The 12,746-nt window shown below is 39.5% G+C and overlaps 1 protein-coding gene across 8 annotated transcripts in view; it reads right to left on the bottom strand.

Moving 5' to 3' along the window:
* Positions 1-12,746, bottom strand: part of DPYD (dihydropyrimidine dehydrogenase) — a 490,220-nt gene that overhangs the window by 68,160 nt on the left and 409,314 nt on the right. For all 8 annotated transcript variants that reach the window (XM_067538400.1, XM_067538402.1, XM_067538403.1 and 5 more), the window contains one exon: positions 10,026-10,168. In XM_067538400.1, the coding sequence (XP_067394501.1) occupies positions 10,026-10,168 (143 nt within the window). The remainder of the gene's footprint in view (positions 1-10,025; positions 10,169-12,746) is intronic.

Below are 12,746 nucleotides of genomic sequence, written 5' to 3'. Positions count from 1 at the left end.
CTCCATCATGATCAGTCCTGGTTAGCAGTAGCACTCTTATTTCAACCTGTCTTAAATCTTTATCATTAGTGTATTCACATCATTCACAGCTTGGTAGTAGCAGAGACACAATTTTATTTTTCCTTCCATCAAAAAATATATGCTCTTCTTTCAGCTGGAAAATGGGCACAAAATAATAGTAATTTTAATGAAAAGGGATGCATGAGGCAGGCAGACTGGTAGTGGAGATACACAGTCAGGTAAGGAGATTGATGGGTATATATTTGTATATGCACATGCAAATCACAAAGGTTGACTGTTCTACCATATTAGTTTTCATTTGTTGTAGCTGTACAACATCAAAAGCCCTGATGTCCCTATCTATTGCATTTAGTGGTAATGTAACAGACTACCAAAGAAATCAAAGTGAGAGTTTCTAAGTAGTTTCCTGGCAATTGAGACAGCAGCTCTTTCATCTGCACTGTAACTGTGGCAGTGCATTGATTTAAACTCCTTCTGAGATCTCAAATGCTTTTATATTCTTAGGCCTTTCTGGCAGCTACTTTTTCCCCCAAGTGATAAAATTCTAGCATTTAGCAGAATGCCATCTTGCTTCCCCCAAAAGGAAGAGACTTATTTCAGCTTTTGCTATTAAACTGCACAAGATCTCTAAATAAAATAGCCCTCGAAATGCCATCCTATTAGAAAATTAGCCTTTGACTTCACACATTCTAATATTCTGACTGTAGCAATGGGATAAACAACAAAAACTCCTCTCAAATACCTTTGAAAGGTTCTGCAATGGATAAACAGTTTTGCTTTTATATTAATTTGGATGAATTTGCTTTGAAATGTTCCTCACTGATATGCCCAGAAGGTAAGGAAGAGAGATACTTAGCCTCTTTGATTTTTTATTATATTATGTATCTAATTTTAAAGGTATTTATCATCATTTAATGCAATTTTTTTCATTATAAATTCTTCATGAGAACTGTTAAATATATACATCTACTTTTTTGTTGGAGAAGTATTTATGAATCACAGTAGGCTATTTCTTTTTCAAGGTACAGTTGAGGTCACTGTCTTTTTGTTTAGTTTCTATTGGCTTAGGTTATATTGAAAAAAAACTGAACTACATAAAAGCAATACAAGGTGCTTCATGAAGGGACGTAGCCAAGCCTTGCCAGATAATAGGTGTGATCTAATATCCCTAAGAAAATGACTAAATTTATGACGGGTAAAAGTGCAATTTAAATCTCAGTAATGCTAACATATTTTTAATAACTGTATCCTGTGTAGCTAATAGCAGATAGCTACTCAACTCTGTGAAGAATATTCTCTGTTACATAGTAAAAAGTGCTGCATAACCATTGTATATGAAGATGAATAAGTCTATTTTGCAGTTTCAAAGCAGTGATTTACATGAACACAGAATCTTCAAAGAATTAGCAAATCAAAACCAAAACCAGCACATCCAGCATCCCTAGTCTATTTCAGCACCGTCTAATAATGGGAGAGGGATCTGAGAAGAGTGTAAGCATCCAAATATAATCTCCTAGGGCAAAGGTTCTCCAACTGTCATCTTTAGACCACTAGTAGTCTGCAGATGGTGGTCCTTGGAGAGCGCTCTTGTCACATAATTCTGGCTCCTCCTCCTTTATAGCTATCAATTAAATTACGACAGCAAAACATACATTGTATACTTTCCTAAAATTACTTCTCTGTATAAGTAATTGCTGTAGCTGCCTGAAAGATATTGCATGATTATGAGAATGAGGGGAGGTGGTGTATGAGACAATGTGGTTCACACTAAATAAGTTTGAGAACTTCTCTTCTAAAAGGACAAGTTCATGACTGAGAAAAATCTTCTTAAGTGTTGATAAAATATAGATGGAATGATTTGATTTATTCACATTAGCTGCTAAGTGACTCTAGGGATGTAGGGGAGCAGATGGGATGCTATTTATCAAGGCTTGGGAATGCAGTATCAAGATGCATCAGATGGAGCTGGATGAGAGTTGTTAGCCTTCTTTTGAATGTTACAACTGAACAAAGCTACATAAATGTTTGTCCATTTAGGTTCTGAGTAAGCGGCATGGACAGATCAAATTCTGGGAGAGTTGTGCTGATCTGCAGATTAAAAAGGCATGCTCTGCATTACTTTCATATGAGACTATAGTATTCTGTTAGTTCTAGGAGCCATAGAGTCAACCCCCATACAATATATGGCCACATGCAGGACTTTACAATCACAACCATCCACTTAGGAAACAAATATGATTTCACATATTTCCATTACGGCTCTGAGCAATAATCTCATGATCAGTCACCCATAATGAACAATGCCATTGTATTGTAGGTGCTATGCAATCTGAAGGAGATACTTGTAGGCAGACAAGCTAAAAGCCTGTGTGTAAAAGGGCCAAGCACATGTGTAGGTCTACCCACTTTAACTTCATCATATACATGTGGAATATAACTTCATATTGCAGGTTGTTTATGCTCTATCCTGTGCCAAAGAGCAGGAAAATATTGTTGAGGGAAATGAAATCGCCCAACCTTCCTAGTTGGATTTCAGCAGCTAGTGCAGCATCAGATTCATAGCTGTGTCATACAATAGTTACAGGTCCATTGGCCCTATTCTCCTGACCTGTCTTCTCAAGTCCTCCAAAGCCATGTTTCCTCTTCATTAAGCTCCCTAATCCTGGCAGCTTGATGTTGAAAGACAGATCCCGGTTATTCTGAAATAGTCAGTAACCTTTCTAAAACCCAGTTTGCTTTCTACCTCAAAGATCAGATTCAAACAGATGGATAAATTAATTATGTATTATTATTATTATTGGTCAATGAAACAAAAAACAACGGTAGAAAGTCAGGAATTCCATCACTTCTGGACTTTTCTCTGGATGCACTTTCTTTGCCCTAAGACTCAGCACTATAAAAGGACAGATGTCAGTAATGAACACCATCCTTAACGCATGAGCAGACACAGGTTCAAGTAGCTGCTCCGCCTGATTCAGAGAAAAGGTTTTCATCCCAGACCATTCTGACCAGGCAATGAAAGGATCTGAAACCTGACTCTGCTACATGCTAGGCAAGTGCCCTAGCCACTAGGCTACAGAGAAAGTGTCTCTCTCTCACCCACATGAATAACCTGAGAACCTGATGAAATATTCAGTGAAGCAGATATACGTTTCACGGAAATTGTGGTTTCAACAGCATGGCATTTTTCTATGGAAAGAAATTTCATTGAAAAAATTTCCAGCTGGCTCTAATGAGCATCTTCTCTTGAGGCACATCCTCATGTGGCCTGATTTTTGAAAGCTGCAAGTCTATCAAAACCAACCAGCAAACCAATTTTCCCATCTTCGGACCTCAATTTAGTCCAGCAATGATTAACCTCTCATCCTTGTGAGCCTTTCCCTTCAGTAGTGTTTTATTTTATTTCAGCTAAAATTGCTTCCATCCTTTATCAGCCTGGCTGTAGGAATTTGTGAACTAGCTACTATTCCAGTTGAAGAATGAAATTCATGTGAATAAAGCAGTTCTGACCCTCTGAGGCCTATGATAAAAACTCACTTTCACACTTCCCAAGAGATTTTTCTTTCCCCTTTCACTGCTCAAATACTAAATATCAGAAGGAAAAGCAATGGCATAACCTGGATGTTGAGAGAAGTTAAAACCTTCCTTAAAGATACTGCCAGTTTCAGAAAATCTGTTTCTCTGTTTGTTTCCTTCTAATTCTAATTCCTTCATTTAATTGCATGGATAAAAGGACCTCTGTCAGCATGGATGAAGAGCTGTATTAGGGAGGCCTATGATGCTACAAGAAAACCTAGGCATCAAGGATCGCTCTTCTAGATTATTTGCTTCTTCCTGGGAAGAAGATTTTACTATAACTGAGGAAATTTGCAGACCAGCCACTAAATCATGTAGTCAAACTGTTCAGCATTATACAGAGTTATCACTCAACTAGAAGGTGCTCTTCACAGTGGCCCCAGTGTAAGTCTATGTGTGAGGCTCAGCGCTATGCTTCATAATTACAAGCTCACACACTTCTGTGTCTTACTCTCCCTTTTTTCCTTTCACTGCTTGCTATTTCCCAGCAGTAAAAGATCAGTGGAGCTGCCATGGAAAGAATGGTAAGTTTTTTACATGCACTGGCATCTCCATGAATATTCCATTCCCTGGTCTCTCTAGAGTCTCTCAGAGAGGTGCAGATTTCTGCATTCTCCCTTCGCTGTGATTATTTGTTTTATGACTTACTGTTGTGAATACAAGAGCAAAAATAGCAAACATTTGAAACCCCACTATTTTGCTCTTCAAAAGCTGGTTTATTCACACAATAAGAACTATGCTGCTGTTATAAAAATCCCTCAGTTAAAGGCCTCAGTAATACAATTGCTGGAAAAAACCTCTGTCAATTTGAGTCCTGGAGCCCAACAGCTTCTGGCTACCAATTAACAGTGCCAATGAGTGCCAAGGGGCAGACCTTTACCAGAAAGCCAAATCTTCCTTGTTTGAGAGAGTTTATCTCAGGAGCCAACAGCAGAAATGTCCTTGCTGGTCTTCAGTGTCATGACCAAATATAAGGAAAGAGGCAGTTTTTCCAGTCATCAAATCCCTGACCATTTGGGGCTTTATGCATTGAATCAACTCCTTGAATTTGATGTAAGTAGCCAGTGCAGAGCGTGGGGCAGTTTGACAGTCACAGCGGCCAGCCTCACTTACCAGCAGATTGCTTTTTTCATTGTATGTTCCTGCACATAGCAGGAAGGGAGTTCAGGCGGTATTGTTATCCCATGTGTGGGCTAAGCATATCATGGATCACAGTGTGAGGAGGACAGAAGCTTCCTGAAGGAAGATAAAAAACCCCCTCTGGGACAGATGGGTGTGGAGTGGACAAGCAAGGTGGGGGAGTGGGTGGAACCTTGACTCGGTCTCCACCAGTGTGCTGACGGGTGCATCCGAGCTGGCACAGAGGGGAAAGCAGTAAGACCGGTATAGGGCTGACTCAGTTTACTTCCTTCTCGTAGCAAGAGGACTATATTGTGACTTTCTGAGTCTCAATCTGGAGCAGAATGTGGTGCCTCTTAGCCAAGGCTTTGTGGCAAAGCCACAGTCTAGTTCTTAGGAGGTAGACAACAGAAGCACTAGCATTCCGGGTGGCCTACAGAAACACCCCTAAACAGAGTATTTCAGAAATCCAGCTTGGAGATGACAGACATGCATGACCATGGCCTACATATTTTATAACAATCTAAAAAGTTGTTTGAAAAGAACCATTATTCTTTTCAAGTTTAGCAACTAAATATTAAAGATTTACTAAAAATATGCCATGCAAGGGTGTGCAGGAGCCTCTACCATGAAAAATGCATACTGCAGAAAGTAACCTCTTTGTTCTACCCCTTTTTTGTTACATCCGCTAGAACTAATGACTGCAGAATCTCTTTCAACAAAAGGTCATTTATGTCAATGGACAGAACACAGAGGATCAGATCACCTGCGGTAATTGCAAATTAATGCTCTACTGCTAATGCATTAACTACATAATACTGATCTACAATTGAATCGGACAAGCTACTGTGAAGTAATTTTTGCTTTAGTATTTTTGTACTTTTATTACTTTTCTCACAATACATTTTCTCTTTCTACTAGAATTTTCTATAATTGTCTCCATTTTTAGTTTCCCACAGTGTAATGACTTCTGCAAAAGCATGTCTGTTCCTCAAGCACCTTTCAAACAATCTACCAAACCATTGACATGACATGGTAAAGTACACATAATGCAAGAGACACACAAAAACAGATGAAAAATCTTATTTTTATAAATCAAAGCTTTAGGAAAAAGCTCACTTAAAAGGGAAAAAAAGTTACTTCAATGACACTGCACTCTCTAACAAACCTACAGTAAGAGACCAAACCTCAAAATGATGCAGTCAAAATTCAGTGAGAGCTTTGGATATGCAAGAAATGCAGGACCAGACACGTGGATAACGTAGTTACTTATGTTTATTTCATTTTTATGTTGAAAAAAATAGGGACACTCCGATATGCTATGACAAAGTACAGTACTAAGAGATCAGAGGTGGAAGCACATTTTATTTCATTAAATAAAAAATAAATGCTCTTTCCAACCATTCCTGAAACTACACAAACTGAAAGAGCTATCTGTTTAATTGTTTTATATCTTTTTACTCCCCGATAATAATGTATAATCCCCTTGGGGTTTAGAGAACATGGCCCCTTTAAAACTTCTTCCTGATGGGGAGGAAGTGCTGGTTGTTTCAGTGGCGTGGAGAAAGGGCGAACAACAGGTGTGTGTCTCTGTAGATCCAGACAAAAGGGCTACAGAAGCAGATCCTCATATAGTGAAGCTGCCGAGAACGTGCCCAAAGCCTGGGAGGGATGGAGCAGCTGATGGGATGCCTCAGGACAGGAACCTGTTTTCCCCACCCTCTTCTACTTGTTCCTTTAGACGGGAAATTTCTAAGGTCTTGTCTGCACACAAATTTGTGCCAGTTTTTACTGAAGGTGTGTTTTTAAACTGATTTCGTTAATTGGTTCAAACTCCTGGGTAGACAATATCATTGTGGTTTAAGAGTAGATTATATCAATTTAGCTTAAATTAATTCCTTGCTGACTTCAGCTAAGCTGAAATAAGCCACTCAAAGTAAAATAAGCGTCTACACAAGGTTTTGCACTCATTTATCTATATCAGTTTTTAAATGGTTTAAGTTAAACCAGGGCAACTTTCTTGCATAAAGAAACACTAAGGGCTTGTCTACACTTACCTCCAAGATTCAGCAGCAGTCGACCGGAGTTACGCAAGCTACACAAAAAATTTGCGTAACTCCCGTCGACTTCTCTGCTTCTGTTCTGCATGCCGTCTTCACTGCACTGCACTGACGGGAACCACGTTCCCGTCGACGCAGCGCTATGCCACTTGAGAAGGTGGTCTTAATACATCGATTCCTGGATCGACTGAGCGGGTCTTCACTGACCGCTCAGTCGATCCAGAGAAATCGATCTGACGGCAGCGAATTTGCTGCCGTCAGTGAAGATGTAGCCTAAGAGGAGAAAGGAGGACTTGTCATTGTCTCTACGGAGGAAATGATTCTGGAAATACCTGAGCTTTGCAATGTTCTCTAAAGACGGTGTCCAGCCTAGTGTTCTATGACACACAGCTCCATACTGAATCAATTTAATCAGCCAATACTTAATTAGTATTCAAAAATTATTCTGAGCTTTCTAGGTTCAGCAAGCGATTTTTCAATTGTCACCCCAGAAGCAGTACCCATTCCACTTTCTCTGTATTTAGTTACATTTTAGAACTCTCCATTATCTTCAGGGACATGTCTACAACAAGGAAAAAAATACAAGCCCCATACCCCTACACAACCTGTATTAAGGAAAAGTCCATAATTCTACATTAGTGAACTTTCAACCATCCTGAATCAAAGTCCTTCTGAGACTTAAGTACAATGGAAACATTGTACATTCTACTATATATAGTTAGAGTTATATAACTTTTCAACAGAAATCCTCAGAGACTCAATGAAAAAACTGTAGAACGTTATTTATACTTCTGATCTAGGTTCGGTTCTAATTAGTGGCCATAAATAAAATGAATGTGTAGTTCTGAAAACACTCCCTTGTTGATCATACTTTTGTTGTAGACAAATATTGTACTAGAAGTAGCATCGTGTGTCTGGGGAGCGGGGTATAGAACTGAAGGAGCACTGAGACTGTTACCCAAACAAACCTCTCCCTGGTTTTATGGGAAAAGGAGAGTCTGAAATAACTTAATAGAAGTTTAAAAATTAATACATGCAATTAATAAAGCAGAAAGACACAGCAAGTTACAGGATAATCTTGTGTTCCCTTCTGCCTGTTTGCTGGGCAGTCAGGACTGGCTGTCAAGGCATGTGCATCACCTACTGCTGCTTCTGTCCAAAAGAGCAGCAGCTTCCCAATAGTAACTGTAGTGTCAGACCTGCAATGCCAGATCCCACCGACTCTTAGTACTTACTGTATGACTCTTCAGGGATCAAGCAAATAACCTCACCAATAAGTTTGCCCAGGATTTTCTCTCCACCAAAGCAAACCTGGGACTAGCCTTTTCCGTCACTGTAGCTATCCAATAAGGCCAGCCACACACTGGATCTAATTTTCAGTGCCAAAGGAGGTATTGGGAATGAAGGCACCATCGTCATGTTGTAGTCTGACTATTGCCTCCTCCAGACACAAGTTTCCCCCATCGTTTAGATGCAAGGCACACTATGTGATCCTTCCCTGATTACTTATGGAACTTGCAGGCTTCCAAAGATACATGGCATAAAAGACTAGTTTCCACCCTAACACCAGGGGGTTGATGTCCTGGTGAAAGAAATGCTATGACCACCTACTATCCACAACAACTGTCGTTCTTCTCTGCATATTACTATGGTCTTCAGACAGCTGCTCAGTGCAGGCAAGAGGCTGAAGTGCCAATGCACCTTCTAGAAACCATACTAACAATACCTCCTGTTAATGAAAAATCAGCCACCCATACTAAAGCATGCCTAGTGCTGAAGAAAACATCATCCAATGCAACCAATCACTGCAAACAATCTAACATCCCATTCCTTAACCATGGACTGTGATGCCAACAACATGTAAAGGATAAACAGCTCTGCATCTTTTGTCACTCAAAACAAATGCTTGAGGGAGATTGGAGGCTGGATGAAGAACAGTTATTTCAAATTGAATCCAGGTGGGACTAAAGTAAAGCCAATTGGAATTCTTTTCAGTGCTGTACAAGACACTGGAGGAAAAACTCCCTGTTTCAATGAGTTCCAGAGGGGTAGCTGTGTTAGTCTGTATATACAAAAACAACGAGAGTTCTGTAGCACTTTCAAGACTAACAAATTTAATTTCTGCAGGCATAAGCTTTCGTGGGCTGTAACCCACTTCGACAGATAACCCAGGAACATACTCCTGCAATAAACCCCATTGCCAGCTCTGCCCACACATCGACTCTAGTGACACCATCACACGTCCTAACCACATCAGCCACACCATAAGAAGCTTACACACCTGCACATATATGTTATATATGCCATCATGTGCCAGCAATGCCCCTCTGCCGTGTACATTGGCCAAACTGGACTGACACTACGCAAAAGAATAAATGGATACCAATCAGACATAAAAAACGGTAACATCCATAAACCAATGGGAGAGCACTTCAACCTCCTAGGACACTCTGTAGCTGATTTGAAAGTTGCTATACTTCTACAAAAAAACTTCAAAAACAGACTTCAAAGAGAAACTGTAGAATTGGAACTCATCTGCAAACTTGACACAATCAAACTGGGTCTGAATAGGGACTTGGAATGGTTATCTCATTACAAGAAGTAATTGTCACTGTTCACACATTCTCACCTTCTCATCAATGGATGTGAATAGGCCTCAACTACTCTAACTGAATGGACTTTGCTTATATCTAACTTCCCCATTGTTGTTCCTTAACCTTAGATGTATATATACCCCCAATCTGATTTCTATTCCTTACATCTGACGAAGTGGGTTACAGCCCATGAAAGCTTATGCCTGCAGAAATTAAATTTGTAAATCTTTAAAGTGCTACAGAACTCCCGTTGTTTTTGCTGTTTCAAAGAGCTTACACTGGGCAAGACAAAAACTGAAAACACAGGATGCATCAAGAAGCACAAATGTATTAACTTCATTTGCTTGACAAGGGAAAGTGATTTAATTTGGAAACTTTCTAGGCTAGAAGGAAAGGTACTACTTCACACTTAAGAAGCTAGCCTTTTCCCAGGGCAGTACAATAGATTACGGGGCATTCACTCAATCACCAAACACCTAAAGTGAATGGCTCCTAGCAATGAGCATGGAGCTAACAATAGAACATTTGTCCCAATGGATCAATTATGTTAATGTGTCTTTTTTTCCTACTTTGAGATGAAATCTTTAGTTTTAAGATAAATTACAGTTCTGTGATAAATTACTAAGTATAATTTTTAAAGGAAAAAAACGAATACCTGTAGAACAGAAGCACCACTGTGAAGAAATTGCAGCCCACTCTCAGCTGAATCAATTCCTCCTGTTGCTAAGATGGGAAATCCTGGAAGAGCACGAGCTATAGCAGATACTGCTCGCAGGGCTATGGGCCTGATAGCACTTCCTAAAGAAAATCAAAATACAATGTTAGCATGGTGGAATACTCAGCACTTATATATGATGTGTGCATGCCCATCCTAGGATGGCGGTGTTGTACTAGACAAAGCACTACTATCAAGAACTAATATCTACAAATATATTAATTTGTAAATTGACATGTATCAGGTTTTGAATAGCATTATTATTTCATGTAAAAGTGTTATGAACGTGGGTGTAATAACCCTAAAACTGCAGATAGAAACACTTGTATATTTAATTGGATAAAACATAAAAATTGACTCAAACATTTAAGCATCTGTTTTAAAAGAACAAGGAACAATATAATTAGAAACAGAAAACAATTCCACACAGTGCAGTATAGACGTATAGCTCTAAATCTCCACATAAGGTGTAAGGCTGCTGGTATGAACAGAGATATTGCGCCAATAACAAAATCTGAATCAAACATTTTGTTTAAAATTGCCATTCCAAATGCACTTTGACATTTTGGATATTATTTAATACCTATCCCCTATGGATACATTCAAGGATGCTGGTACCCCTTTAAGAAGCCCAACTTTTATCAGATTATTCCCTATAGTTGCATGATACTACTCACAGGAGCAAACTTACTCACGTGCATACATGTTTGCAGGATTGGGGCCTCAATTTTCAAAGTGGTACATGGGATTGGCCACTCAATTTCTTGGGACATTTAAGGGAATCATGATAATACCCTAGTGCACTGCTTAGCCAATTGATTTCATTTTGTTTAACATGTATTGATGTTACATGAATATTAATATACCCATAAGAATACAGAATACTACACAGTAAATGATGCTTGTTGGTATAGAGTCAGCAATCTATATTTTTAGACTATTTGGGATGCATTTAGACTACTCAAAAATGTTATATGAAAATATTCAGTTAATTTAGAATAAAAGTACAGTGTGTTACAGTGGTGTCTTGCAGTAGTGCAAGGACTGTACATGGCACTGGCAAACAGTACAGGGAAGAATATTTCACTAATAAGGAGATTAACTAGGGCATCTGTCTAAAGTAGGGGGAAAAAGGCAGTTTTTCAATTGAGGTAGGTAACTTGAGGTAAGTAATATGATATGAAACATCCTTGAATACCTTGTGCAGACATGATGTAACACTTTTACAATTGTATTAGCTGGTCATGGTGCAACCAAGAGTCCCCATTTGATCTCTTTGGGGCAAAGGATCAAGGGAGGCAAACAGTAATAAAGATGAGTGGGGGCAGAAGAAGTGGGAGGACCGAGGAATTGTAGGAGAATGAAGAGGGACGAGGAAGGAAAGAGGCATGACTGGAGGCAGGATGTTGCAAGGACCTCCCCACACTCTCCTCTGTTTATACCATTGTCCTCACTTCATTCAGTGAGGAACTGGTTTCTCTTTCATCACAGAGAGGTTTGATTGTTGTTGTCTCTTTACCCTTTTGTGTGATTCTGTTTCTAAAAGAGACATTTTGTAGTCTGGATTTTTAATCTGCTGAAGGGATATTCTTCGGCAATTTTTCATTTTCAACAAATATATTTATTTGTGTAACCGGGGGAGAGGAGGAGTCCCCCCACCACTGAATGCAGCACACGCACTCTCCCCTCACTCTACTATCCATCTGAAAGTAAAAATCGTAACACATGCATACTAGAGCACTAGGTAACTGCCCTGCTAGAGAGCTCCATAAAGGACCTACTGTCAAACTAGCACTCTGCTGTCTAGACAGCTGTCCCTGCTTTTCAATGCCTCACACATTTTTTTTTAAAACAATGGTCATCTCTGGTGTGGCAACTACCAACAGTATGTTGGTATCTGTTTGCTGCTATCACAGCACACCTGGTCTGGCAGACAGAGTGAATGAGGAGTACAGCTCAGCACATCAGCACAAGGTCTAGGGACTGTCAGTTTGTCTTAAACAGGAAAACTAGTTTTCCAGCAAAATTTTTCATTTTAAAAAGGACGTTGTTTGCCAAGGTAGTTTTTCCCAACAGAAAATTGAAAATTTGGTTTGCTTTAACCATTTCAAAACCCCTCTTTCTTCAGCGCAGGTTGCCTCCAGCAAAACGTCACCTCCTCCTAAGAAACCACGGATACAGGAAACACTGGACTTCACAAACAGGCTTACTGACAAGTCTGTCCTGTCAACACATTACAGAATCAGCATCCAAATGCCTAAATAAGTTGTCTCTATTGACATCTGCTCCTCATTCAGCGCATGAATTATCTTCTTGGGTTATGTCATCTTCAGCTGCTTCAGCACTGATCCCACCTCATTATTTACCAACCCTGACATTTTCTCCCACCTCCAATGACTGAACTGTTTTTTACATCTCATCAACTGCTCGTTGAGGACCAGCATTCCCACCACCTGATAAGTCTGCCTTGTTAATGCATGAGTACAAGGCATGTTGGATGTTCTTGAATATCTGAATTATTGATCAAGAATATGAGGTGTTCTGCTCCATGCATAGGTACTATTTTTGCACTGAAGTTATACCTTGCTCCATCAATGCTAGAGAGACTACAAAGAAAAATGATATCTTCACCATAAACACTTTTAATAGTATGAATAGACA

This window comes from Emydura macquarii, unplaced genomic scaffold (genome assembly GCF_026122565.2).
Source record: "Emydura macquarii macquarii isolate MOO-44397 ecotype Brisbane River unplaced genomic scaffold, CSIRO-AGI_Emac_v2 contig_480, whole genome shotgun sequence".
Taxonomy (NCBI): domain Eukaryota; kingdom Metazoa; phylum Chordata; order Testudines; family Chelidae; genus Emydura; species Emydura macquarii.
The sequence above is the reverse complement of the archived record's forward strand: the minus strand, read 5'-3'. Positions and strand labels throughout refer to the sequence as shown.